Source organism: Lathyrus oleraceus, chromosome 3 (genome assembly GCF_024323335.1).
Source record: "Lathyrus oleraceus cultivar Zhongwan6 chromosome 3, CAAS_Psat_ZW6_1.0, whole genome shotgun sequence".
Lineage (NCBI taxonomy): Eukaryota > Viridiplantae > Streptophyta > Magnoliopsida > Fabales > Fabaceae > Lathyrus > Lathyrus oleraceus.
The window spans coordinates 35,965,720-35,992,819 of NC_066581.1; the positions used below are offsets into that span (position 1 = coordinate 35,965,720).

Sequence of the window (27,100 nt, forward strand, 5' to 3'; positions counted from 1 at the left end):
GTCGAATGTAAGTCCATGTTTGGCATTCTGTTTCCTTTTTGAGTGTTTCTTTTGACGTCTCATCGTCTCTTTTCGGTGTTTTGTTTCGGCGTGCGTTAGCTGAGCTACGGATGCTCTGATTCTTACTCTGGATAGAGAAGATACGTAGGCATAGGATGCGATATCCTAGCGAGCATGTTTCCCATTTCCCCGAACTACGTTGACTCTGATGTTTGTTTCTGACAAACTACGTAGGCCCAGGATGCGACATCCTGCCGAGTCCACTTCCTCCATCTTCTTTCACCTGTTTCTTATTCCAGTGTGTGTGCGTTTTCTTTGAGCAGTTATTTAGCAACCTTTTCCTATTCTTTTGAGCGTGGATCCCGTCGAGTACGACGGATGTGAGGGGTGCTAATACCTTCCCCTTGCGTAACCGACTCCCGTACCTTGCAATCTCTAGTCGTAAGACCGTTCCTTTTCCCTTTCTTAGGTTAGTCTTGCGCTCCCTTTCCGTCATAGGATGAATAACATCGGTGGCGGCTCTGTAAACATGTTTTTTTTTCCGCCGGTTGTTTTTCGCGTTGCGACAATGATAAGAACCTGTATTTTTGGAGAATGGTTTCTTATATTATTGAGACATGCATCATATAGGATGTATAGAGGTGTCATTGTGTTAAGCCTTTGTGGCAAGTTGACGCTTTCGGCCTTTGTGGCAGTAGCCTTTGTGTCAAGATTGACACCTTCGGCCTTTGTGCAAAGTTTGACGTTTTTCGGCCTTTGTGGCAGGAGCCTGTGTGGCAGTTTCTCATTGGAATGAGTTTTATTTATCCGGATCATTTGTGTGTGTCATGTAGTTACCAGAGTCATATTGCATTTCATATGATATAAAAAAAATCTTTTAGATGAAAGGACTAATAATTATATTTTGAATTGGTGAAGTTTTGTTATTATTTTGTGATATTTTCTTATGGTGAGTATTAATCAACATGAATAATGAAATTGACCCTTTACAATTATGATTTTAGATACTGAAGGAAAAAGGAATGATTGAATACGTTTCTTGAAGCATGCACGTGGGCAAATAGGGTTTTCTAAAATATTAGTACTTTATGTAATAAATAAAATGTGACGGTACACTATTTATATTTCAATAAGTCTTGGCACTTTTAAACTCGTTTAGAATTGCGGACATGGATCTTTCCGCTAGGAATATTCAGACGACTTCTTAATTTTAATTAAGTTCACTTTCTCTAGTTATTTTATAAATATATAAAGAAAATATATATATCCGTAAAATTTTAAATAATCTAAATATTACTAATATCTCGGATAAAATTTCGGGATGTTACAATTGGTATCAGAGCAATAATCCATGGACAAACGTTTTGGGTGAGACGATCTTGTATGTCGCATGATTATGAAGATTATGATGCTTGAATTACTTATTTTAATTTTAATATGTTAAATTAATGTTGTGAATCTTTATTTTGGGAAGAGGTTGTAAAATAAACTTGTACACCTAGAAGGTTACTTTAGACACCCCGATATTTCTAACCCAAGCGTTGGAATGAGATCTTGAAAATCCTTTTAATGCAAGTGCAATTGTAGGAAACTACGATGCCTCCACGAAGAGCTCCTACCAATCAACAAAATTCCCAGCCAATTGCTGACACGGCAAGCGCCATCCAGGCAATACACGTAATGGCCACGGCTATGGCCCAACAGTCTGCAACTAGTGTTCAACAAGCAACAACTTCTGCTCAACAAGCTGCAATTCGAGCTCAACGTGAGGCACTAAGGAATCAGAGAGAGGAGGTTGTTGCTGCTGCGAGAGGACTGACTGATTTTAATCGATAACATCCATCAAAATTCAATGGAGAACATGACCCAGATAAGGCTGATATATGGATACAGGAGATGGAGAAGATCTTCGAAATACTCCATTGTGAGGATGCTAAGAAGGTGGAATACACAACCTTTTTGCTTAGGACAGAGGCTGAATCTTGGTGGTGAGGTGCGAAACAGCTAATGGAGAGTAATAATGAAGCATTGAACTGGGATACTTTCAAATAAATTTTTTTTGACAAGTATTTCCCATCAAGTGCTAGATCGGAGAAAGAGGCCCAATTCCTTAAGCTTTACCAAGGCAACATGACTATAGCTGAGTATGCTGACAAATTTGACTCCCTAGCCAAACATTTCCGCTATTTCTGTGACAATGTGGATGAGAATTATAAGTGTGAGAGATTTGAACAGGGACTCAGATATGAAATTAAGGAGTCCGTGGAGCCCTTGGAGATTCGTCAGTTCCAAGCTCTAATGGAGAAATGTAAGAAGGTGGAACGAATGAAACAAGGACGTATGCATAGAGGGGTTGCTGGAGGACTGTCAAGACCCTAGGTGAGAAAAAAAAGAGTTATTCTATAAATTTGTTGAGATTTTTCTCTCACTAAGACTTTTTCAAATAGGGACATTAATATCACAATAATAGAGGAAAGCAGCAACAACCATACACCCGACCCCAAAGGAATGGTAGGGACCAACCTCGAGGACATTTCAAGGGATGTCAGAAGCTGCAAAATTCAGGTACTATTCGGTGCTACCATTGCAATGAGTACTCAGTGCCCAGAAAGAGCAAGACTTTGTTATCTCTGTCAGCAACCAGAACACTTTGCTAAGGATTGTAGAGCACTAAGAAGAGATCATATACCATCCACCAATAACAATAATGACATCCCCTGCCCTACTGCTAAGGGACGTGTCTATCACATTGGAGGAGAAGAAGCATCAAATGCCTCAGGATTAGTCCAAGGTGAGTGTGAAATCGCAAATAAATGATTCGTTGTGTTATTTGATTCTGGAGCTACACATTCTTTCATCTCTGTGGATTGTGTGAATTTTATAAAATTACATGTTACTGTACTACCTTTTGATTTGGTAGTCACCATACCGTCTGCTGAACCTGTAATCTTGAATGAAGCTTGTTTACAATGTCCCTTGAATATCTTGGGCATGAAATTTAAAGTCGACTTGATTTGCATTCCTCTCAAACATCTGGGAGTGATCCTTGGGATGGACTGGTTATCTAGTCATCACGTTCTTTTGGATTGTGCTCGAAAGTCTGTAATATTTCCAGACGTTGATGTTTCCCGATTCCTCAATATCAACCGATTGAAAATTTCTTTAAAGGGAGGAATTTTTTCCAGAAGTATGTATTCTTAAATTCTATCAGCATGAGACCAGAAGTAGAAATTTCTGAGATCCCAGTGGTAGGAGATTTCCCGGAAGTTTTCCCATCAGACGTGCCAGGGTTACCTCCAGTACGTGACATTGAATTTTCTATTGATGTGGTTCTAGGAACCCGACTTATTCATATTTCCCCATACAGAATGGCTCCATCTGAGATGTCAGAGCTGAAAAAAAATCAATTAGAGGACCTATTGTCAAAGAAGTTTATCCGACCAAGTGTCTCACCATGGGGAGCTCTTGTACTATTGGTGAAGAAGAAGGATGGAAAGTAGAGATTGTGTGTTGACTATCAACAACTTAATAAAGTCACAATCAAAAATAGATATCATTGCCACGCATTGGTGACTTAATGGACCAACTTAGAGGTGCTATAATATTCTCCAAAATTGATCTAAAGTCGGGATATCATCAAATTCGGGTGAAGGAAGAAGATATACCCAAGACAACATTTAGAATGCAATATGGACATTATGAGTATTTGGTGATGCCCTTTAGTGTTACCAATGCACCAGCAATTTTCATGGATTATATGAATCATATCTTTCATCCATTCTTAGACAAATTTGTCGTGGTTCTCATGGATGATATCCTTATATACTCCAAGAGCAAGCAAGAACATGAAAACCATTTGGGCCTAGTGTTGCAAGTATTGAAAGAGAAACAATTGTACGCCAATTTGGAAAAGTGTGAGTTCTGGTTGGAGGAGGTGAAGTTCTTAGGCCATGTAATCTCCAAAGAAGGTATTGCAGTTGACCCATCCAAGGTTGAAGCTGTAGTTTCTTGGGAACGACAAAAAACTACCACTAAAATTAGAAGCTTTATTGGATTGACAGGATACTACCGAAGATTCATCGAAGGATTCGCAAAGATTGTAGCACCGCTGACACAACTCACTCGAAAGAACCATATTTTTGAATGGACGGAGCAGTGTGAGAAGAGTTTCCAACTAATGAAGGAGAAATTGACCACGTCACTAGTCTTAGTACTTCCACAATCAGGAGAACCTTATGAAGTTTATTGTGATGCTTCCTACCAAGGATTGGGTTGTGTGCTCATGCAACATAAACAAGTTGTGGCTTATATATCGAGACAGCTGAAAACTCACGAGAAGAATTATCCCACACATGATTTGGAGCTTGCGGCCATAGTATTTGCGCTAAAGATCTGGAGACATTACCCACTCGGTTGTAGCTTTGAAGTATTCAGTGATCATAAGAGTTTGAAATATTTGTTTGACCAGAAGGAGCTTAACATCAGACATAGAAGGTGGATGGAATTCATCAAGGATTATGAGTTCACTTTGCAATATCACTCAGGAAAGGCAAATGTAGTGGCTGATGCTTTGAGTAGAAAGTGAGTTCACCTCTCGAGTATCGCAATGAAAGGATTAGAATTGTTAGAGAAGTTTCGAGATTTAGATTTGAACTTGAATTCCTCAACCAATAAAGTGCACTGTGAAATGATCACTATTGAGAATGAATTGATGAATGAGATCATGGCCCTCCAAGGAGCTGAGGAAGAAATCCAGGAGAAGAGAAAGTTGATTGAGACTGGAAAGGCACCCGAGTTCAAAGTAGGATCAGACAATGTATTGCGATGCAATGAGCGTGTATGTGTTCCTAATAATACAGAGTTGAGAAAGACTATTTTGGATGAAGCCCACAAGAGTAATCTGAGCATTCATCCCGGCATGACCAAAATGTATCAAGACTTGAAACAAAGATTTTGGTGGCCAGGAATGAAGAAACATGTGGCTGAGTATGTGGCTTCGTGTTTGACATGCCAGAAAGCTAAAGTAGAACACCAAAAGCCAGTTGGATTATTACAATCTCTAGATGTGCCACAGTGGAAGTGGGACATCATTTCTATGGACTTTGTTGGGGCGTTACCGAGGACTCAAAGAAAGTTTGACTTTATATGGGTAATTGTTGACAAATTGACAAAATCAACTCATTTTATACCAGTGCGAGCCAATTATAATGTCGCCATACTCACTGAGATATATATTGCAGAGATTGTCAAACTACACGGAGTACCTTCTAGTATTATGTCTGATAGAGATCCGAAGTTTACTTCCCACTTTTGGAGAGAATTGCAAGAGGCTTTGGGTACAAAACTAAGACTGAGTTCTGCTTATCATCCTCAAACAGATGGACAGACTGAGAGAATTATTCAGACCTTAGAAGACATGTTGAGGGCATGTGTCTTAGATGATCGGGGAAGCTGGGATAGTTTGTTACCACTTATTGAATTCACTTACAATAACAGTTATCATGCAAGCATTGAAATGGCACCATATGAGGCGTTATATGGACGCAAATGTCAGACTCCATTATGTTGGTATAAGGATGGTGAAAACATTTTAGTAGGCCCTGAATTAGTCCAACAAACGACTGAGAAAGTTAGGTTAATTCAAGAAAGAATGAAGACATCCCAGAGCAGACATAAGAGTTATGCAGACCAGCGGAGAAGACCTTTGGAGTTTCAGGAAGGTGATCATGTGTTTTTAAGGGTGACGCCTACGACTGGTGTAGGTAGGGCACTAAAGTCAAAGAAACTTAGCCCTAAGTTTATTGGACCTTTCCAGATCCTTAAGCGTGTAGGCCCTGTAGCATACGAGATTGCTTTACCTCCAAATTTGGCCAACCTTCACAGTGTATTTCATGTGCCCCAATTGAGAAAGTATATGGTAGATTCTTCACACGTTATCACACCAGATGACATTCAATTGAAGGATAATTTATCATTTGAGGCCCCGCCAATATGTATTGGTGACTGTTCAACTAGATTGTTGAGAGGCAAGGAAATTCCATTGGTCAAGATAATCTGGAACCAGAAGACCGGTGATGCTACATGGGAGCGAGAGGATCACATGATGAGGTTATATCCAGATCTTTTTGCGACTGTTTAGTTTCGAGGACGAAACTATTTTAAGGGGGTAAGTATTGTAACACCCTCAATTTTAAGTAATTAACTAGACTCATCTAGTTATTTAGTTATTTATTTTATTTAAATGATTAATCATAATATCCTATTTAATTAATTAAATAATTAAAACCATATATTTTTTTTAGTGATTGATTTAGTGGTTTATTGCACTCTTTATTTTAACTAAATTATCAGTTAATAAAATCAAATCTTTTAATCACTTAAGATAATTAATTTAGCAAGGATTGTAATTCTCTATTTTATTTAAATAAGTAAAATCTTATGTTTTATACATTTATTTAAATTAGTCAATCTAGTGTGACTATAATAAATAATAAATAATTTATTAGTTTAAGGAAAAATAAATAATCTAAAATTTAAAAATATATGTGTTATTGTTAGTAGCATTTCATAAATTAAGTTTGAATTAATATATTCAATAAGTCTAAAATAAAAGAATATGTGTCTTATTATTTTCTAATTTAAGTTTTAAGGAATTAAGTAGTGCATATGCTATTATATGAATTATGATAATTATGAGTGGGAAAAATAAAAGGATACATAACATGTGTGTAGAAAAGTAATGTGAAATATCATTTGAGTGAGAATGATCAATTCTAGATAAGTGTGTTATGAGCACTAGGAATTGAATAGTTAGAATAAAGTAATATTGAATTAACTTAATAAAATGACACTATACACATTCCACTATCCTAAAACTTATAATTAATTGATTAGTTTTCTCTAGTGCTTCTTTTATTAGGAGCCACTCATATTCCCCTTATTTCCCAACTTTCACTCCTATAACTACTCACAAACTCATCTCATCTCACATGTGAAAAGAAAAAATACACAAACAAAATCATCCGTCTCTTTTTACTACCATTTATTTTGGGCATTTCTACGAAAATTCTTAATAAAAGGGAGCATTAAGCACTTGATCGTTCAAAGTTAGAAAGCGCACAAGGTAAGAGCTTTTTCCCCATACACTCATGCTACATATGACAATATTGTAAAATAATAGTGAAACATTTATCTAATAAAAAAAATTCAAAATAAACAAAAAAAGGTATTATTATCTAACTATATATATATTCATTTGATTCATGTATTAGTTGTATATTGTTGATCTTGTTTTAAATTTAATTGATTATGTTTTCAATATATTTTTATCTTACATTTGATTAGCTATGTAACTTGTTTATGAGATACCATATGTTAATGGCCATATGTATATTTTCATATATAGATAAACAATTAAAATTTAGTATGCATATAAAATTTTCCAGTATGGTAATGTAAGAGCTATTCATTTTTCTCATGATCTAGTTAGATTTCTTCATTTGTTTTTAATAAAAATGGAACTCATTCCAAGACATCATATCTTAATCCATGATAATATTAACCTTCCCAAAATGAAATAGTAAAGGAGAAATGAGTAAGCATAGAGGTACACTAGATGTAGTAAAACAATTTGTACCAAGAACAAATATGTGAGAAAATATGACTTAATTATTATTATTAATTTGGTTATAGAAATTTTACAGTTTCTACTAAAACGAATCGATAGTTTTTTTTTGTATTATATGTCCTGTGATGATAGTTTTATTAATTATTTATCTATAAGAATGAAGTATATTATTTAAGTGCGAAGTTTCATTTCGATCTTGGTGGTATTGGTTTGGATTGCTGCATCTTTATTTATTCTTTATTTTGTCCACCACATATTTTAAGAAAAATGATATGTAGTATATTATTAATTTGATACCTATATAATAATGTTATCATAAAATGTATAGATATTATAAATATAACTATACTGTCATAAAATGTATAGATATTATGAATATAATTATATTGTCCTAAAACTTGTGAAGATTATATCTCTCTATTGATGACTAGTTTATAAAAATCAAAGGAAAATAAAAATAGATAATGATAAGGACTAGTCTTTGGTAGTCTCTGGTCACCTGTATTTTTGGAGAATAGTTTCTTATATTATTGAGACATGCATCATATAGGATGTATAGAGGTGTCATTGTGTTAAGCCTTTGTGGCAAGTTGACGCTTTCGGCCTTTGTGGCAAGATTGACGCCTTCGGCCTTTGTGACAAGTTTGACGTTTTTCGGCCTTTCTGGCAGGAGCCTGTGTGGCAGTTTCCCATTGGAATGAGCTTTATTTATCTGGATCATTTGTGTGTGTCATGTAGTCACCAGACTCATATTGCATTTCATATGATATAAAAAAATCTTTTAGATGAAAGGACTAATAATTATATTTTGAATTGGTGAAGTTTTGTTATTATTTTGTGATATTTGCTTATGGTGAGTCTGAATCAATATGGATAAGGAAATTGACCCTTTACAATTATGATTTTAGGTACTGAAGGAAAAAGGAATGATTGAATACGTTTCTTGAAGCGTGCACGGGGGCAAACAGGGTTTTCGAAATATTAGTAATTTATGTAATAAATAAAATGTGACGGTACACTATTTATATTTCAATAAGTCTTGACACTTCTAAACTCGTTTAGAATTGCGGACATGGATTTTTCCGCTAGGAATATTCGAACGACTTCTTAATTTTAATTAAGTTCACTTTCTCTAATTATTTTATAAATATTCAAAGAAAAAATATATATCCGTAAAATTTTAAATAATCTAAATATTACTAATATCTCGGATAAAATTTCGGGATGTTACACAACTTCTTCTCCTTCAACATGCTCCTTGTCATAGTAAGTAAAGTTAAGTTTATTCTTTCAGCAAGACCATTGTGTTGATGAGTGTATGGAGAAGTCACCACATGCTCAATTCCATTCTCCTCACATAACTTCCTGAACTCTGTAGAGTTATACTCACCTCCACCACAAGTTCTGAGAATATTCAGAGTCCGACCACTCCGATTCTCAACCTTGATTTTGAATTTCTTAAATTCAGCAAACACCTCGTGTTTCAACTTTATGAGGGATACCCATGTCATTCTTGTGAACTCAATAATAAATGACACAAAGTATTTATTCTCTCTAAGTGAAGATACTAGAAATGGTCCACACACATCAGAATGCACCACACCTAGAACATGCTTTTCTCTTGGAGGCATTTTAGATGCAAATGAAAGTCTTGGTTGCTTCCATCTCATTCACACATTACATGACTTCTCTGGCTTCTTAATTGCAGAAATTTCATGCACCAACTTCTTTGAATTCAAATGCACTAAGCTTATGAAGTTCAAATGACCAAATCTTTTGTACCACAACTCACTTTCCTTCACAACACTTGTTGCATTCAGGCCTTCAGAATCTACAGTTTTAACATTCACTTTGAATATTCTATTCCTCCCATGTTCTGACTTTATAATCAGATTCTGATTACAGTCATACATATTGCTTTTCATGCTAAGAACATACACATTCTGAATCAATGCTGATTTACCATTATTTAGAACTACTCTGGCATTTCCCATACCTTCAACATTGAGGTATTTAAGATGATTTAAGAAGCCACTGTCGATATACCACCAGTATGCCAAATATGCATCATCAGATTCAGAAGCCATCAATAACACATATTTATCATCACAATCTCTCTGGCTATGTTTTCTTCTTCTGACTTCCTTTCCTTGTTTGACCAAAAATCAACATCGAAGTGGCCAAAATTCTTACAACAAGAGCACTGAACTTTTCTCTTGTCATACTTCTCCTTCTCATTTTGAGCACTCTTTTGCCTTCAAGAAGTGGAGGTTTCTGACTTTTGAACACCATCAGATCTCTTTCTGCCTTCTGACCAAGATTGTTTATGATATTTCTTTCCATAAGCTGCTTTCAGAGTCTGCTGCTCTACCTCCATTTCAGAGTTTCTCAATCAGACGCAACTTTTGTGTCTCTAAACTGCTTTGCAACTCTTCTATTCTCATGGTGCTCAGATCCTTAGAATGTTCAATTGTTATAAGGATGTAATCAAACTGAGGAGTAAGAGATCTAAGTACCTTCTCAATGCTGCTTTCTTCAGAGAGAGTTTCTCCACGCGACTTCATCTCATTTGTGATAAGAATCACTCTGGAGATGTAGTTAGGTACCTTCTCATTGTTTTTCATGCTGAGATTCTCATACTGCTTGCGTAGAGACTGAAGTTTTACCTTCTTCACTGATGCATCATCGCCACAGTCCCGTACTAGTGTGTCCCACGTAGCCTTCCTCGTCGTCGAATCATCGATTTTCTCAAACACATTCACATCCACACACTGATGGATGTAGAACAACGCCTTCTGATCCTTCTTTCTCAGATCACGCTGAATATTTCTCTGCGCATCCGTTGCATTTTCCAGAAGTGCAACCGGAACATAACTGTCGTTGACAAGATCAAGAACATCTTAAGCGCCAAACAATACAGACATTTGAATCATCCAATGATTTCAGTTCATGTGATCAAATACTGGAAGCTTGGTACTCAGATTACCGTTTCCGTTCATCTTCAACCTTGTACAAAACTCAGATCTCCCCAAACACTAGTGTTTCCCAATCATGCAGAATTAAGAAATGTGATTCTGTTACGATTCCAATCAAAAGTTTAACACGAACTCAAGAAACAAAATCAATCACACAATGCCTCACCGTTCACTCGTGTTTCCCCGTGGATCTGAACCGGAGCTCTAGATACCAATTGTTGGTGTACAAGATGAAGAAGATGAAGTTGGAAGAAGAGAGAGAAGAGAGAATAACAAACTTCCACTACTCTGCTAAAACGGTTACAACAAAATGGTTACACACTGCATTACAATACTTAATTGATACAACCGTTAACAGTTACATTACTATATATACACAAATAATAATGTTAATGTTAAGCGAAATACTAAAATACTGAATTACCATTCAATATATATAATTTCATTTATTATTCTCTTAATTTTTTTTTTAATTTATTAGCATGCGCCAAAATCCATTGTGAACTTTTTTGGGGGGAACAAGTAACATATCTCATTAACAAAACAAACAAAGCTTATTGAACATGCTAATCGCAGCATCAGCAATGCTAAGATTAGAACTTAAAGTCTCTACATCCAATGAAGGGACTTGTTGTTTCTTGGAGTACAAGAAACAGATTTTTAACATGCAAGCCATCAATCAACAACATAATGTTTTGCAGTACCCTCATAATTCAGCATTGAGTTGGCTTCATCAAGTGAGGTATACACTATCTATTACTCCAAAACCAGGTAAAACCCCACCTTCATCAGATAATGATGGTTTTGTACGAACCATATAGCCACTTTCATTATTCACGATAATCTTATCCTTGTTCCTGCAAATTCCAGCTCATAGTTATCAACCGTTTTGCAAATTCCAGCTCATAGTTATCAACCGTTTTGCAAATTCAGCTACAAAAATGTGATAAACATGTATTTAAAAGCAATGTACCTTAAATATGTACTGAATATTCCAAATTCTGAAATGACGCGATCCTTATGCAAGAAACCGTTACGCACCAAAATTGCCTCTGTGTTAACTGGAAATATCCTCTGCATAAGAATGTAGGCTGCGTCTTCTTGAGAATCTGAGTTCTGTAATTTTAGAAGAGTCTCCCTAAGATCATCACCATAAATATTGTTTCCTGCAAAGTAATTACATTTATTAAACAACTTTCCCTTGTTCCCTGTTGCTAGTTTTTTCAACAAAGCCAGCGAGGTAAACTACCTCCTCCTTCTCTTTGCGGCTTCATCACAAATAACTCTGGCGTCTCTATTGCTCTTTTAACAATATCTGAATCCTCCAAACTCCATAACCCTGCAAAGCATTTACGCAGTTTCGCAATATCCTCTTTGTTTTCAAAGAACCTGCTTACAGTTTTTACTCATGGATTTAGGGGAGAGATTACAACTAGAAAAACAAGCTATGATTAGCAAAAGTGTATAAATTATGAATTGATCTACTTCTTCGAAATCACAAAGCATGAAATAAGCATGGAGGATACAAAAAGTATTAATTCGAAAGATACCTCTCAAGAACATTGGGCTGTGCCAGTTCCTGTTGAATCTTTTTTGTGCCAACCAAATGATAAGATATGTTAGGGCATTTGATAGCAGAAGATTGTTCTATCAACAGCCGAGCTTTCCATTCCTATACATCGTGCAAACCATAAGAACTCATTGTAAAGTTACAACTACCGACAGTTAAGTCGAATGAAAGAACATGTTTCTGTGTTGGGAAAACACAGTTCAATGAGAAGCAACAAGCTTAATTCAAGTCACTCACCGATTCCGAAGGATAGTCAGCTGGTGTATAGCCAGCTCGAAAGTAAACGATTGCAACTGCTTGTCCATCCCTGCAAGTTCCATAACAAAATATTTCTATATACAGTCAGATGCAAAATGTAGTTAAACAAAAAAATTATATCATAATAGGCAATCAAGGCAAAGACTACATACACAGAAAGTGTTCCATCCGATAGAACTTCTCCTTCTTGATTAATTTCTGCCAATGTTTTTCTTATGGTTGTAATATGATGCGTGTCATAAAGTTAAGGATAACAAATCTTTGATAATCACATTCGACAGTCTCAATAATACAAATCAAAGAGTTTGCTTTGCGAGATAGTAAAAACGAACATTTTTCCCTTTGTAAAAGGATATCTTTCTCTTAGAATTGCGGAAACAAAATGCTGGTCATACATGTTTCTTTCTTCGGCCTGAACCACAACGATAATCACGGCACTGTATGGATCCATCCATTCAAAAAAATATAGCATCATAATACAGATAAAAAAAAAGCAGCAAAAGAAAATGCAAAAGGAAAGTTTTCATCAAAACTAACCTAGGGTTATTATACTCACTCCAAGCTTTAGCCAATGCTTCTGCATATTTACTGTCCGCAGTATTGGTCGGAACCCTTTCGGAATCTAGTCCAAGCGATTTTCCATAGCGAGAAAGTATGTTCCTGGAAATTGATCAACTAATATAAATTTCTACCTCTTCGTATAATTTTCGTTAAAATGGCGATTTATCATTATCGGAGTTCATATTGACCTGTGAAGTTGAGTAATAATGCAACCAACACCAGAAAAAGAAGTGGAAATAGTGTTCATTTCAATTTGCAAAAGTGATTGAGTCTTTTCATCAAACATGTAATCTGAACGAAATAATCCCAACCGAATTTCCTATTATGGCAAGAAAAAGAAATCAGTAAATCACATTGATTCAATCTAAAAAGTAAATTAACACAAATTTTTACCTCTTTTTTGTTAATCTCAAGCATTTTGGAATGAATATCTAAAAGTCTAGAGGTAAATTCATCTACTTTCGTAGTTCTGCATTGAATGAATTCAACATATATAAGTTATGTTTAATTAAAGCATAAACAAACTGAATTTGAATAAAAGAATTTATACCTAGAGAGAGATTGTTGGAGAAAATTTGCATCCAAACTGACACGATCAACAAGTTCATTGAATAGAGGTGCCAATTCACAAGCTTGGTTCCAATGAGTTTGAGGAAATGGTGGAGGTAATAAGGAAAATGGAAGATGCACCAACCCTACACCAGGTACTCTTCCTGATCTCTATCATACCAAAAATAGTAACAATCATTAACTCACTCATTACAATTCATATTACAGTAGTTTCCACAGATATCTCTTATTCACCGTTTTTATATTAAAGAATAAATCGTAGTTAATTCAAACCAAAACAAACGCAATCGAAGTCGTAACACTTATAAACTTTTACGCGATCATAACACAAACATTACAATCCACTCTCATTGCATTAATTTTCTTCTTTTCACCAAAATACAATATTATACCATTCAAACAAAATATTCATACATTTTACTTTTAATACAAAAACATTAAAAAATATTGTGATTGTGAGTTATGATTGAAGAGCGGACAATATAGAAATATGAAGTGAGACACTAGTTGGACGGAGGAAAAACAATATTGAGCGGTAAAATTAGAATTATTGAAGTAAGATATGAAATATAGAAAAAACTTAAATATAAAATGACCAATAAATTTTATATCAAATGTAATATATTTTTTTAAGAAAACAACTTAAAAAGAATGTAAAAAGACTAATTTTTAGAAGATGAAAAGATAAAATATATATACTATTTAAAAGAAATTATAATTAATTACTTCCTCCTTCCTTTTTAAGTGTCATTATGATTAGTTTTTAAATAATAATTTGCATTTTACCTATAATACCCTTAATTATATCCTACATTCATTTTACTTTTTTCTCTATAATAATTGGATAGAGGTAATTTTGACAAAAGTGCATTTAATATTATCTTCAATAATTTATAAAAAAATAAAAATTTATAAAGAAAATGACACTTAAGGGAGTAACTTATACGGATATCTGCCTACATGTATATAATAAAACTCATATCCATATCTATAAAAAAAAACATATCTATATCTATTAAAAAATAAATATTTAAATATCTATTTATTTTATCTATTAAACTACTCACAGTTGACTGATTTTATCCAAGAATCTATTAGTATATATTTTTTTGTCATGCTTATTTATAATTAATGGTTGATGACAAATAAATTTGATTGAAATTATATTATTTAACAAAATTAATGATTAAATTATTTTATAAAGAATTAATTTTAAATAGAGATAATATGAGTAAAATTAAGAGAGAGAAATTTGATGTGTGAATGAAAAAAAACACAAATCATATAGAAAGGTTTGTCCTGATTTGACCGTTTTTATTCCTAGGACCTTACGAATGATACAAAAATTGTCCTGATTTTTCTCCAAAATTGACCCGACAACAACACTAGCTGCTGTCAATTCAGTTGCAATTACTATCATCATCAATAACAAAGAAAAAAAAAGAAGCATTTATCACTAATCATTTGAGGAAATACTAGTGATAAAAAGTAGCAATACTAGTGATAAAAAGTAGCAGCAACCTGAACAGATTTATCACCGACAAGGAGACCATTGAGAGTGGTAAAGACAAGAGCATCGTAAACGATTTGTTGGACAACTTTTTCATCAATCTCATGGTAGTTATTCAAGCTGGGAGAAGAATCATCCACCACTTCTTCTACCTCTACGTTCAGCTGTTGAGATGATTTAGACATGTTGTTTTTGTTTCTAGGCTGAGTGATGATGATCTGGTGGGAAAGTAGAGCAGAAAGAAGGTAGAATGATGTTTGTGCAGGAATGAACCAGATCCACCAATAACCTTTGTTTGACCTTCGACAACCACCATAACTTGTTTTATATTTAGCATTTTTTAATGAATCCACTTGTTCAGTACTAGTGCATTGAATAATAGTTTTCATTTTAAATCGAGTTTTAAACATGTTGCATAAAAAATGCATTGAGAATCATATTCAAATATTGTTAAATTGATGAATGCATGTACAACTAGATGTTCTAAACATGTATGCAAAAATATATTTTGACTTAATTGTAAAAACTATATGTGTTTTTGCACAATAATTTTGTAAGGATAAAAAAGTGAGATATTTTTTTATGGAGATGAAAATTAAAAATTAAAAATATTATAAGACTAAAACTATATTTAACTATTAAAATAATTAATAAATAACATTTTACACATTTTTTAAGATATTTTTGTCAGGAGTAACACACAACTATGAGATTTTGGATTTTAAATTAAGTGATATCGATATTTTTGAGTTGAGCTAGAAAGTATGGACACAGTTAAGATTGTAGAAAAACAATTCATTATATTTTAAATTTATTATTACAATACTATAATTAAATTATTTAAATATAGAAAAATTTAAATTTAATAGACTTACTTAATATTTAGTTTTTACTTCTAATATATAAGTCATTTTATCAATGTATTTCTACCGGAGTACATTAGTGTATTTATACACATGGAAAGAGAAAAACTAAATCCTTTAAATGTAATGGTAAGATAACTAATATAATAAATTAATTAAGTTTATTATCATCTAACAGTCCCCCACAAGCTGGACTATACAGTGTGATAAGTCTAAGCTTGAGTGATCTGAGGAGAAGATGGAATGAGAAATAATTTGATGAGATTAGATCCCTACTTTTCTCTAATTAGATGACAGTCAATTTTGATGTGTTTGGAACGTTGGTGAAATGTTAGATTGTGGGCTAAGTAGACAACGAATCTGTTGCCGCAGTATAAGGAAGTCAGTTTGTGAAATTCGATACGAAGGTCCTTGAAGAGGTAGTGCAACCACTGAACATCGCATGTCAGGCTAGCAAGCACGTGATATTCAACTTTAGAACTGGAATGAGAAATGGTGGTATGCTTCTTTGATTTCTATGAGATTAAAGACTTGACCAAAAAATTGCGAAGCCTGTCAGCGAACTCTTGTTGTAGGAAAGTAGCCCAATCACTATTTGCAAAATCAGAAACAAATAAATCAGTTTTATCTGAAAATAAGATGCCCAGAGTTGGGCTATACTTTAAATACTATAAAATACACAAGGCGTTTTGGTAATGAGTGACATTGGGATTAGATACAAATTGGTCGAGTTATTGAACAACAAAAGAAATATCAAGCCTAATTGTTGTTAAATATATAAGTTGGCCTATAAATCTACGATATTGAGTTGAATCGTGATAAGGTTGAGAAGTGGTGGAATGGAGTTTGAGGGAAGGATTATAAGGACTAGTAGAAGGTTTAAAAGCAAGCATGCATGTTTTGTTTAGTAAATCAAGAGTATATATGACGTTGATTTATGAAAATATCAGATGGAGATCGAGCCACTTCAAGCAAGAAAGTATCGGAGGGGGTCCAAGTTTTTGATACGTAATTTGCAATGAAGAATGACTTTGACATTGTGAATTTCCATGAGGTCATTACCTGTTAAAATTAGATCATCTACATAAACTAATAAAACAATAAATTTGTTAGCACAACATTTTGTAAACAATGAATAATCAATAGTAGATTAAACATAGCCAAGAGAGATTAAATAGTCATACAATTTTGAATACCATTGTTTGTTTGCCTTCTTAAGACCATTAAGACTTTTATTGAGTTTACAAACTTTTATGGAGGGAGAAGAATGAAGAAGATTATAACCTTTAGGAATGGTCATATAAACTTCTTCATTGAGATCCCCATAAAGGAAGACATTATTGACATCTAATTGTTCTAGATGCCAATGTTTGATAGAAGCTAATGCAAGAAGGGTTCTTACAGTTGTTAATTTCGCAACCGGTGAGAAAGTATCAAAATAATCAACACCTTCAAGTTCAGTGTAGCCATTTGCTACCAAGCGAGCTTTGTACCTGTCAATGGAACCGTCAACACAATATTTTATTCTATAGGACCATTTACAGCCAATCGGGGTTTTATTGGGAGGGAGATCAACGATGGTTCAGGTCTGGGGTTGCTCAAGGGCATGCAATTCATATTGCATGGCTTGAAGCCAACAAGCTTATTTATTTGATTGAGCAAAGTGGTTGGATCAGGGATGGAAGATAGGGAGAGGCATATATTGTTATATAAATTATTGCATTTATGATAGGAGAGGACAAATGAGACGGGAAAATAAGGTATTATTTTATTATGGTTAAGAAGAGGTTCCGTGTTGAGTAGCTTACAATAATAATTGTTGAGGTATAAGGGTTGTTTGGTTTCTCTAGTGGAATGTCAAAGGTTGAGGTAGGGTGGAACGAGTGGTTATACAAATTCTTATTAAGGAGGGTTTGGGATGGTGGGTTAGGAAGAAGAGGATGTGGTGGGAACAAGGGTAGGTGCAGTAGGAGTCGTGGAATTAGTAGGAGTATGACCTAGAACATTTGTGTCATGGTTAATGGTATGAGAGGGTGGGAGGGGAGATGTTCATGAGTAATGGCAAAGGGATAACATAATTTATAGAAACAAACGTTCCTGGAAACAAATTTTTTTTTAGTAGATAAATCATATAAAATATATTTTTTGGTGCCTTCTTGATAACCTAGAAAGACACATTTGTTTGATCTATGGTCAAATTTAGCGTGGGTTTGTTGAATAGTGGAGGCATAAGGAAGACAACCAAAGCTTTTAAAAGTGTTGTGATCAGAATGTTTATGAAGGATAGGAGAAGGTAAATGGTTTATTATATGAACAATGTGAGCAATGGATAAGTGCCAAAAGATTTTAGGAATATTAGCTTGAAAGAACAATGATCTTGCAACATTGAGGGTGTGTTGATGTTTTCTCTCAACAATACTGTTTTGTTGAGGACATTCAACACATGATCGATGATGCAAGATGCCTTGGGAGTTATGAAAACTAGTCATTAAAAATTCAAATCCATTGAAATACAAAAACATTTTAACTTTGGGGAAAATTGAGTTTTAATAAATGAAATGAAATTAACTAAGTGAGTTCTGGCTTCACTTTTGTGGGTTATAAAGATAACCCAAGTGAATCTAGTGTATTCATCCTCTAGTGTAAGAAAATATCTTTTATTAGTGTTATAAGGGGTTGAATAGGAACTCTAGATGTCAGCATGTAAAAGAGAAAAGGCATGAGAGGTAATGTAACGGTAAATTCATGACCATCAAGCTATGGATAAACTTAACATCAATAAAACCAGAGTCGCCACCTCGCTTTTATTGTTTCTAAAGGAAAATGGAAAAAGTACGAACAAAACCCAAAGATAATTTTTTTTCAAATCAAAACTAATAAAATACCAGAGATTACAGGTAAGGGGTTTGGTTACACAGAGGGAAGGTGTTAGCACCCAAAGTGTCCTAGGTACTCCTAGGGAGCCCTTTTTTATGTGTGTATGTGTTTTTGGTATAAAATTATGTTTGCAATAAATAGCGTGTGGAGATGAGAAAAGAATTCATTAATTATATTTTTGTGTTTGACAAGACCTTCGGACTTGTGCCTACGTACCAACATAAAATGAGGGATCAAAACCTCGTAGTTTGTGGTATCAATTTCAAAAGTGAGTGAGTTGCTTTTAACAAAAGGCCTAAGAGAGTTTTAATGAGTGTTAGTTCTTTTTGTATTTTTGAAATTTTGAGTCAATATGGTTAAGTTTATTTACAAGTTTGATTAAGAAAAAGAGTTCAAAAATGCAATGGCATAAGGCCAAAGTTTCTAGTTCGCAATAAAGTCCAAGTTTAGAAATCACAAGCAAAGAAGGTTTTGAAAAGGGGAAGAGATTTGAAATTTAAGAAGTGGGAGGAGATGAAGAGACTAATCCTAAGCAAAAATTTAAAATTTAAGAGTTGAAAAGATCTGACCAATGGGATGCAATCCAATAAACAAGAATGTCATATAGAAACCTACTTTTCCTTTGGACTTTAAATCAAGCAATATCAATAAGCAAGTAACACAATGAAGAGCAAGGCATCAAATAAAGATAGCCACATCCAAGCTAGCAACTCCATAGTCTTCTTCATAACCTTCCCCATGTATCAGATGACATACTCCTTGAATAGCTCAGAATAAGGCACTAGACACAGGTTCAAAGTAACATTTGCATCAAGACCATGTAGCAGATGAACTCAAGTGGATCCCAATACTTGCATCAGATGATAATTCAAATCACAAGAACTTGGTTTCATAAATGTTGGCATTGGCCAAGTCCTTTTGCATAGGGAATGTTGCCTAATTCTAAGTCTAAAACTCAAATCAAATCCAACAGTCCACACAAATATTTTTTAAGGTTTTTTTGTTGTTTATTAAGTATTTTAAGGTCCTAAGACCACAAACACAAACAAGATACACAAACAAATATATACAATCACAATATATGACTCAAGTGAAATGATATGTAAAATGTTAAATGGAATGGTAGATGACTTGAATTTAAATTGCATAAAGTAAATGACTTGAAATTAAGAGCAAGATAATAAAAGGTAGTCAAATGTTAATTGATTAGATGTTAGTGGATTTTTGCTTTTTCAATTGTTTAAGTCATTCTTTGGAGAACACTTGACCCTCTATTCACAAGCATGGATCCTTGAACCAAGACATCTTCCAAAGAAAGGAAAAAAAGCCAAGTTTCCACACAATACCATGAAAGGGGGGAGAATTACAATCTCGCTTACTAGAATGCTATGCCTTTGGGTCAAAATTTAGCGATATGTTAAGCAATCGTAATTGGACTTATGTAGAAGTCACAACTATCTGAGGTCGGGCAATAGAAATTTTGGTGTTAATGCATGTTAGAGATATGGTATAATGAACCATACTCCTAAAACATACCACACACAAAAATAAAATGATCAAAGGAAGGACCTAATCTCATCCATACTTGTATTGGTTCATCTAACACAAAGTTATTGATGAACCAATTAGCCTTAGGATATTGAGATGTCATTGGCCAATGGAAGGGATTGGATAGAAAGAGATCGAATATGAAGAGAGAGGGGAAACGAGACAAACACAAATTGGTCATGGGAGGTTGACCTCCAAACTAGGGTTTAAACAAAATGACCTATAATCTTTCACCATAAAAAATGACTTTCCAACCAAAACTAGCTCTTGACTTCAACATAAAAGTTGTTTGGAATGTCATTTAGAGTAACTTTGCTCTTGGAATCATTTTCATATGACAAACATTGTAGTAGATAGGTTCTAGGGAACCCCAGTTTTGACCAGTTGACTTCCTCTAGTCAACCACCATGAACCAACTTGCTAGCTTGACATTCTCTTGACTTTTGGGACTCATGGAGGATCATATATGCGTAAGATGATGTAATGTGAAGTATCCCTTGAAATATTTGATCAATTGTTAAAGAAACTTGTTGAAGAAGTTACACAAGATACCCAGATGAATCAGGGTTTCCCAGGAAAACCAACTCCAAACTCTTGATGATTTCTTAATAAAAATGACATGTGAAGATCATGGGGACCCATATATGATGTCTAGAGCCAATGTAAACCAATTATTGATTGAGGTCCTTGCACTGAGGGTCTCAAACCCTAGATATGAGCTTGATAGGGCATATGTGAGCATGTACACTACCTACAAAAGCAACAAACTATATGTTGACATATTTTGGTATTTTGGTTAGTGGATAAAGAAAAAAAATGATACAATCCAAAGTGCTTGGTGACCTCTCCCAATGCAAACCCAATGAATGAGGGGTAAGGAGGATGCCAAGGTGTGATCCCATTGCTAATGCATCTGATGAGATAGCATGAGAGATCTTAGGGTAAAAATTACGGTCTTACAGCTGCCCCTATTTAAGGACGTTCTAGCTGAGGAGATGAAGGTTAAAATCTTCGTATCGACTCAGTAGAATGACCTTAAATAACAACAATAGAAACAAATTTTGGTCCCGAAGAGACTTCATGATGCATATGATATGAATGTTAAAAATAATCTCTGTGGGGAAAATGTTGCCACAAAGTTATAGAATCTAGAGAGAACTCAGAGTCTGCAGGAGCATAATGCATTCCATAAGGAAAACTCACTAGGGAGACCGAGACTCTAGGGAATAAAAAGTTATGCGTAGGCCAGGCTACGACTTAAAACTTCTAGAGACACAAGAGGATTCCATAAATCAATGGAAAGAATCAATCGGGGATAAAAGGAAAAAAACTGCAGGGTAAACAGGTAAATCATAACAAAGCTGAAATGCTTGAACCAAGCGTGAGACGGAGATTTCACTGAGGAAATACGCACTTAAACTCGACTGGGGAAGAAATGAACTTCAACACATGAGTATCAGAAGTATATTATCTACTACCGATTACTGGGTAAGGAGATAACAAAATCTGTCAGAGAGGACATCTGATACTAGTCAGGGTAAACATATCAAGGATGGCTAGCTGAGGGCAACCAGGAGGTGTATTCATTATCAGTTACTGGGTAAGAATGACTTGCTGAGGAAAAGCCAAAATAGGGTTTATACCTACTGGTTACTGGGCAGAAGACCTAAAAGAGAGAATATTCGTCATCGATTAAGATGAACATATCAAGGATAAACTCCGAGGGGAGAAACAAGAATTATATCTATCAGTTACTGGATAGAAAACCAAAAAGAGAATATCCGTCACCGATTAAGATGAACATATCAAGGATAAACTCCGCAAAACGGGGAAGCAGGATTTACAACTACCGGTTACTGGGCAGAAGACCGCAAAGAGGAGGAAACCCGTCATCGGTTAGGATGAACATATCAAGGATTAACCTTCTGGGGAATGAAATAGGGATTACAACTACCTTTTTACTGGGTAGAATACCAAAAAGAGAATATCCGTTATCGGTTAAGACGAACATATCAAGGATAGACTCAAAGCAGGGGAAGAAAATATCCTTCATCAGTTAAGATGAACATATCAAGGATAGATTTCATGGAGAAACATGAAAATGAATCCGCTGGGGAGAAAAAGGAAATAGATTACTTTTACCATGTATTGGGAAAAAGTACAATACTCACAAATCAAGAAGAATATTACCAGTTACTGGGTAACAGACTCTCAGGGGACCTAAAAGCATCTATCTAGGTAAGATCTAGAAAGAAAAGGTCAATCAATGACTCAACCCAATGAGGATATAACTCAGGGGGAGTGATTCCATCCAGATAATCAACTGGGGAGGAAGCTGAAATAATAATCATCCACGAGGAAATAACTCAGTGGGGGAATGAGAAAGGTTAAATTATTTCTGCTTAAGGGGCTGACACTCTACAATTGAAAGAGGACAGACACACCGAATCTGTGCGAGAGGAAAGGATACCACCATAGCCGAGGATCAGAAAAATAATGAATCACAAAGTGCAATAATGGAATCTATGAATGTATATGTATATGTATATATGATGATTATGCTGACAAAACGATCATAAAGGATACAAACATCGCCGATCTGAATCATCAATACAACACTCAGCCAATCTCAATAAGAGGGAATCAATTGGAGGAAGAGAGGTAAGGGACTGATACGAATTATCCATCTCAAAGGGTTAACCCTGGCTGGGGAAAAGGGAAAGATCCGCCGAGGATCTACACCATCAACTCTGCGGGGAATTTTAGGCCAACACCATATCAAATGGGAGACAACCTTGAAGAGGACCAAATTTTTTTACACTTTGGGTATCTACCATAGCATTTTTTATTTATTAGATAATTTAGGCTTGCACACTATCTTTTCAAACAAAGAACCTACCTTTAAGCGATTGACAATCGAGTTTTTAAGTTCTTTAATTTATATTGTCAATCCTACACTGCTAGCACAATTGGTACTGTCTGATTTAGAATGTTTGCTGTTGAGTATGAATTCAGTACCGACGAACTAGAAGGCCTGTTAGGAATTCCTCATGGGGAAGGTGCTATTTGTGAGGCCCCTTTGGATTCAGATTGGTCGGTCGAGGTGTTTTCCTTCTGATAGAGATTGTCTAACACTTCAATAAATTCTTTTGAAGGAATTCTTGCCTCGACCATCCATAACCCGACCATCAGAGTTTTTAGATATCTATTGGCATGTACTATTTTTGGCCGGGAGAATCCAAACAAGGTCAATGCTCGAGAACTTCTATTTTTGCAAGGAAGCCTCACAAATAGAAGAATTAATTCGGTCTCGTTTATGCTCGCTCATATGGCTTTAACTCTTAATAAAGCGGGACCTATTGTTTTTGGAGGACTCATTACGTCTATTGCTCGGGCTCTTAACCTGAACAATGAGATAGCTACTTTAGATTCCTTAGCTCCTCACACAATCAACCTAAAATTTCTGAGAGACATGAAATTGTGTCGATTGAGGAGAGAGGGAGGTTATGTGCTTATGATTCATGGTGTAGCTATCCCATCTGTTGTTTTACCGTGCACTAGACGTACTGATGTACGTAATGAAAGGAATTGGACCTATGTTTTAGATGCTCCACCTGTTTTGGGTCCTCTTCCTCCTAATGTTCCTGATGAGGAGGGACACGACACTGATGAAGAATATGATCGGCGAGAGAGATCTCCCGTACCTCCTGTGTCCCCCCATCACCCTTCACCACCACACACCGCACCATCTTCTTCTTTTGCAGGTTCTGCTCCTGGATTTTATATTACAGAGGAGATGTGGCGCGACCACATGGCTAGAGAGCAAAGGCGTGATGACCTACTCTCTACCATTCAGCAACAACCGGCGGATAACATGAGCTTCATGCAAGAATCGCAGCGGAGGACAGATATATCATATGAGACTGTTGTACAATCCCTGCTTACGATCACAAACGAGCAAGCCCGTCAGCAGCACTACCACCGTCAACATTCTGCACTAATAGAGGCCACTCAGGGTTCCATTTTAAGCAACCTTCGAGAGGTGAGGACTGCTCAGGATGCCTTACAGGCCAAGATGGATCAGAGAGACCATCGTTGCGGCCGAACCCGTCGTCCACCTCAGGATGGCGAAGGTACCAGTGGTTAGCAGTAGGATGTCAGGTTACTCTCCCCTTATCTTATTTCGAAACATTGGGGACAATGTTCGATTTAAGTGTGGGAGGAGATTTTATCGCTTTCTATTTTTCTTTGCTATTTTCAGTTAGATCGTTTATTTTTATTGCTTTTTAGTTGTTTACTTTATTTTATTTTGCTTTTAGTTTGAGTGTTTTAGATAATGCATGAGTCTGACGAGTCACCAGTATAGTGTATCTTTAGTACAGTCAAATCTCCCCATTCCTTTAGCCCCACCAATTTTTTTTTTGCAAAAGAAAATGGCGTTATTCTGAAAATTTTTGGGTTTTAAGACGGGTTTGAGTAAGGATGTGGTGACTTGGGAGAACTTTTTGAAACATCAGTATTGTTTTAGCACCATAGACTTCAAGAATATATGAATCACTCCTGAAACCCCATATACCATGACCTTAATCATCATTTCATTATAAGTCCTCAGTAGTTTATTCCAGTAGTCAGCTCCGGCCTACGCATCCTCTGCATAGGGGACCGATGAACATAAGTGAATGATCCAGTGAAATAAATAAAAGAAAGCAAAAAGGCAACTCCGGTATAGGTGACCCTAACAAAGTCATTTAAACTAAAAATGTAAAAATTTGCTACAAAAGAAAAAGAAAAAGAAAAACTCACCCGCTATTAGTTGGTTCAGACGTATCTGGCGCTGAACTTGGTAGGGCGGATTACGATCTGATCCCCCACAACTACAGTTGGGTCAAATAAAAGGGTTTACATAAATTTATGTGCCAGGAAACCCATGTTTGGATCATAATCACTAACAGGTCACTCTGCTATGAAGCATGTACGGATAACGGGCTTAATGTGATTGCGCCTGAATGAAAAGGACACAAAAGAGATGAAGAGGTAGGCCTAGGTATTGTGGGATAATATGGGTTGGTTGATATAGGAATGGAGTTTGTGTCCGTATCTGCGGATAAGTGTCATCATGATACCCTTAGTTCACTCAGTTAGTACCTGTCACTGCATCCTGACTTGAACTTAGAAGCCTTTCTAGCCCGGATCACTCGTTGACACCAGTTTTTCTTCTATGAGCTTTTTAGTGTTTTGCTTGAGGACAAGCAAGGGTTTAAGTGTGGGAGAATTTGATGACACTGAAATTCACCGTATTTTCGATCCTCGATCCAATCACAAGATTGATCTTTCCGAAGAAGCTTGAATATAGGTGCACACGTGGCAGTCATGTGTGTAGCGAGAAATTCATGATCATCACGCTATTGACAAGCTAGAGATCAAATAACAAGAGTCGCCATCACGCTTTTATTGTTTCCAAGGGAAAAGGGAAAAAGTACGAACAAAACCCAAAAGTAAGAAGTTTTCAAATCAAAACTAATAAAATGCCAGAGATTACAGGTAAGGGGGTTGGTTACACAGAGAGAATGTGTTAGCACCCAAAGTGTCCTAGGTACTCCTAGGGAGCCCTTTTTGCGTGCATATGTATTTTGTACAAAGTGATGATTACAAACAAATGGAATGGGGGGATGAAAAAGAATTCATTAATTATATTTTTGTGTTTGACAAGACCTTCGGTCTTGTGCCTACATACCAACATAAAAATGAGGGATCAAAACCTCGTTCGTGGTACAAATTTCAAAATGGATGCATTGTTTTTAACAAAAGTTAAGTTTGAAAGGCACAAAGGCCTAAAAATGGTTTGAATGAGTTAGTTCTTTTTGGTTTTTTTTGAAAGTTTAAGTCAAGTATAGTTAAGTCTATTTACAAGTTTGATTTAAGAAAAGAAGTTTGAAAATGCAATGGCATAAGGCCAAAGTTTCTATCTTTTTGCAAAGGTAGTCTAAGTTTATAACAAAAGTAGTTCACACAAAGAAGATTTTGAAAAATGGAGGAAGAGATTTTGAAATTAAAGAAATGGGGAGAAGATGAAGAGACTATCCTATGTACAAAATTAAAAGTTTAGGGTTGAAAAGATCTGACCAAATGGGTAGCAATCCAATAGACAAGAATGTCAATAGAAACCCAGAATTCCCTTGGACTTTTAGAATCAAGCAACACACAAATGCACAATTATATTATCTTGAAGAGCAAGGCATCAAATAAAGATGGCCACATCCAAGCTTATCCATTCCACGAGCTCCTCCAAATTAGCCCATGTAACAGATGAAGTCCACAAGTCACAGGTTCAAAATAACAGCTTCACAATGATCATGTTGCAGATGAACTTAGAGATGTCTTCAAAGATGTGTCAGATGAAGTTCAAATTGCAAGCACTTGGTTTTCTCAACAAGTTGGCATTGGCCAAGTCCTTTAGCATAGGAAGGTTGCCTAGATTCTAAGTCCATTTGTCCAAGATCAAGCCAACAGTCCACACAAAAGTCTTTTAGGGTTTTTGTTGTTATTATGTACATTAATGGTCAAAGACCACACAAACAAGCAAAGTATACACAAACAAAATATATCACATAATATGGTCCAAATGGACAAAGTGAAAATTGTATTAACATAAACAATTAGAATGATATGAACAATGGCAAATGAATAGAAGCTAGAATTAAATGACATTAAAGTAAAGGGCTTGAAATTAAAAGTTAGTAG

The 27,100-nt window shown here is 35.4% G+C and overlaps 2 protein-coding genes across 2 annotated transcripts; one reads left to right on the forward strand and one right to left on the reverse strand.

Moving 5' to 3' along the window:
- Positions 1–2,130: 2,130 nt before the first annotated feature.
- On the forward strand, positions 2,131–3,500 carry LOC127129512 (uncharacterized). The gene is made up of 4 exons (XM_051058678.1): positions 2,131–2,366; positions 2,448–2,791; positions 2,921–3,098; positions 3,212–3,500. Exons 1-4 carry the CDS (start codon positions 2,131–2,133, stop codon positions 3,498–3,500), a joined length of 1,047 nt encoding a protein of 348 aa, XP_050914635.1.
- Positions 3,501–11,027: 7,527 nt separating this feature from the next.
- On the reverse strand, positions 11,028–15,369 carry LOC127132331 (glutathione synthetase, chloroplastic). The gene is made up of 12 exons (XM_051061268.1): positions 15,083–15,369; positions 13,542–13,711; positions 13,385–13,460; positions 13,180–13,310; positions 12,968–13,090; positions 12,787–12,867; positions 12,583–12,663; positions 12,410–12,479; positions 12,153–12,274; positions 11,852–11,991; positions 11,576–11,768; positions 11,028–11,459 (listed from the first exon to the last, which is right to left on the reverse strand). Exons 1-12 carry the CDS (start codon positions 15,254–15,256, stop codon positions 11,336–11,338), a joined length of 1,485 nt encoding a protein of 494 aa, XP_050917225.1. The 5' UTR covers positions 15,257–15,369; the 3' UTR covers positions 11,028–11,335.
- Between the last annotated feature and the right edge of the window lie 11,731 nt (positions 15,370–27,100).

Bases quoted from the DNA above. Each gene is read 5' to 3' on its own strand.
- LOC127129512 (XM_051058678.1), top strand. From the start codon at position 2,131: ATGACTATAGCTGAGTATGCTGACAAATTTGACTCCCTAGCCAAACAT. The intron at 2,792-2,920 runs GTGAGTGTGAAA...TTGATTTGGTAG, and splicing joins TGCCTCAGGATTAGTCCAAG to TCACCATACCGTCTGCTGAA. The intron at 3,099-3,211 runs GTCTGTAATATT...AAATTCTATCAG, and splicing joins CTTTTGGATTGTGCTCGAAA to CATGAGACCAGAAGTAGAAA.
- LOC127132331 (XM_051061268.1), bottom strand. From the start codon at position 15,256: ATGTCTAAATCATCTCAACAGCTGAACGTAGAGGTAGAAGAAGTGGTG. The intron at 13,461-13,541 runs GTATAAATTCTT...CATTCAATGCAG, and splicing joins CTCCAACAATCTCTCTCTAG to AACTACGAAAGTAGATGAAT. The intron at 11,992-12,152 runs GTATCTTTCGAA...AACTGTAAGCAG, and splicing joins CAGCCCAATGTTCTTGAGAG to GTTCTTTGAAAACAAAGAGG.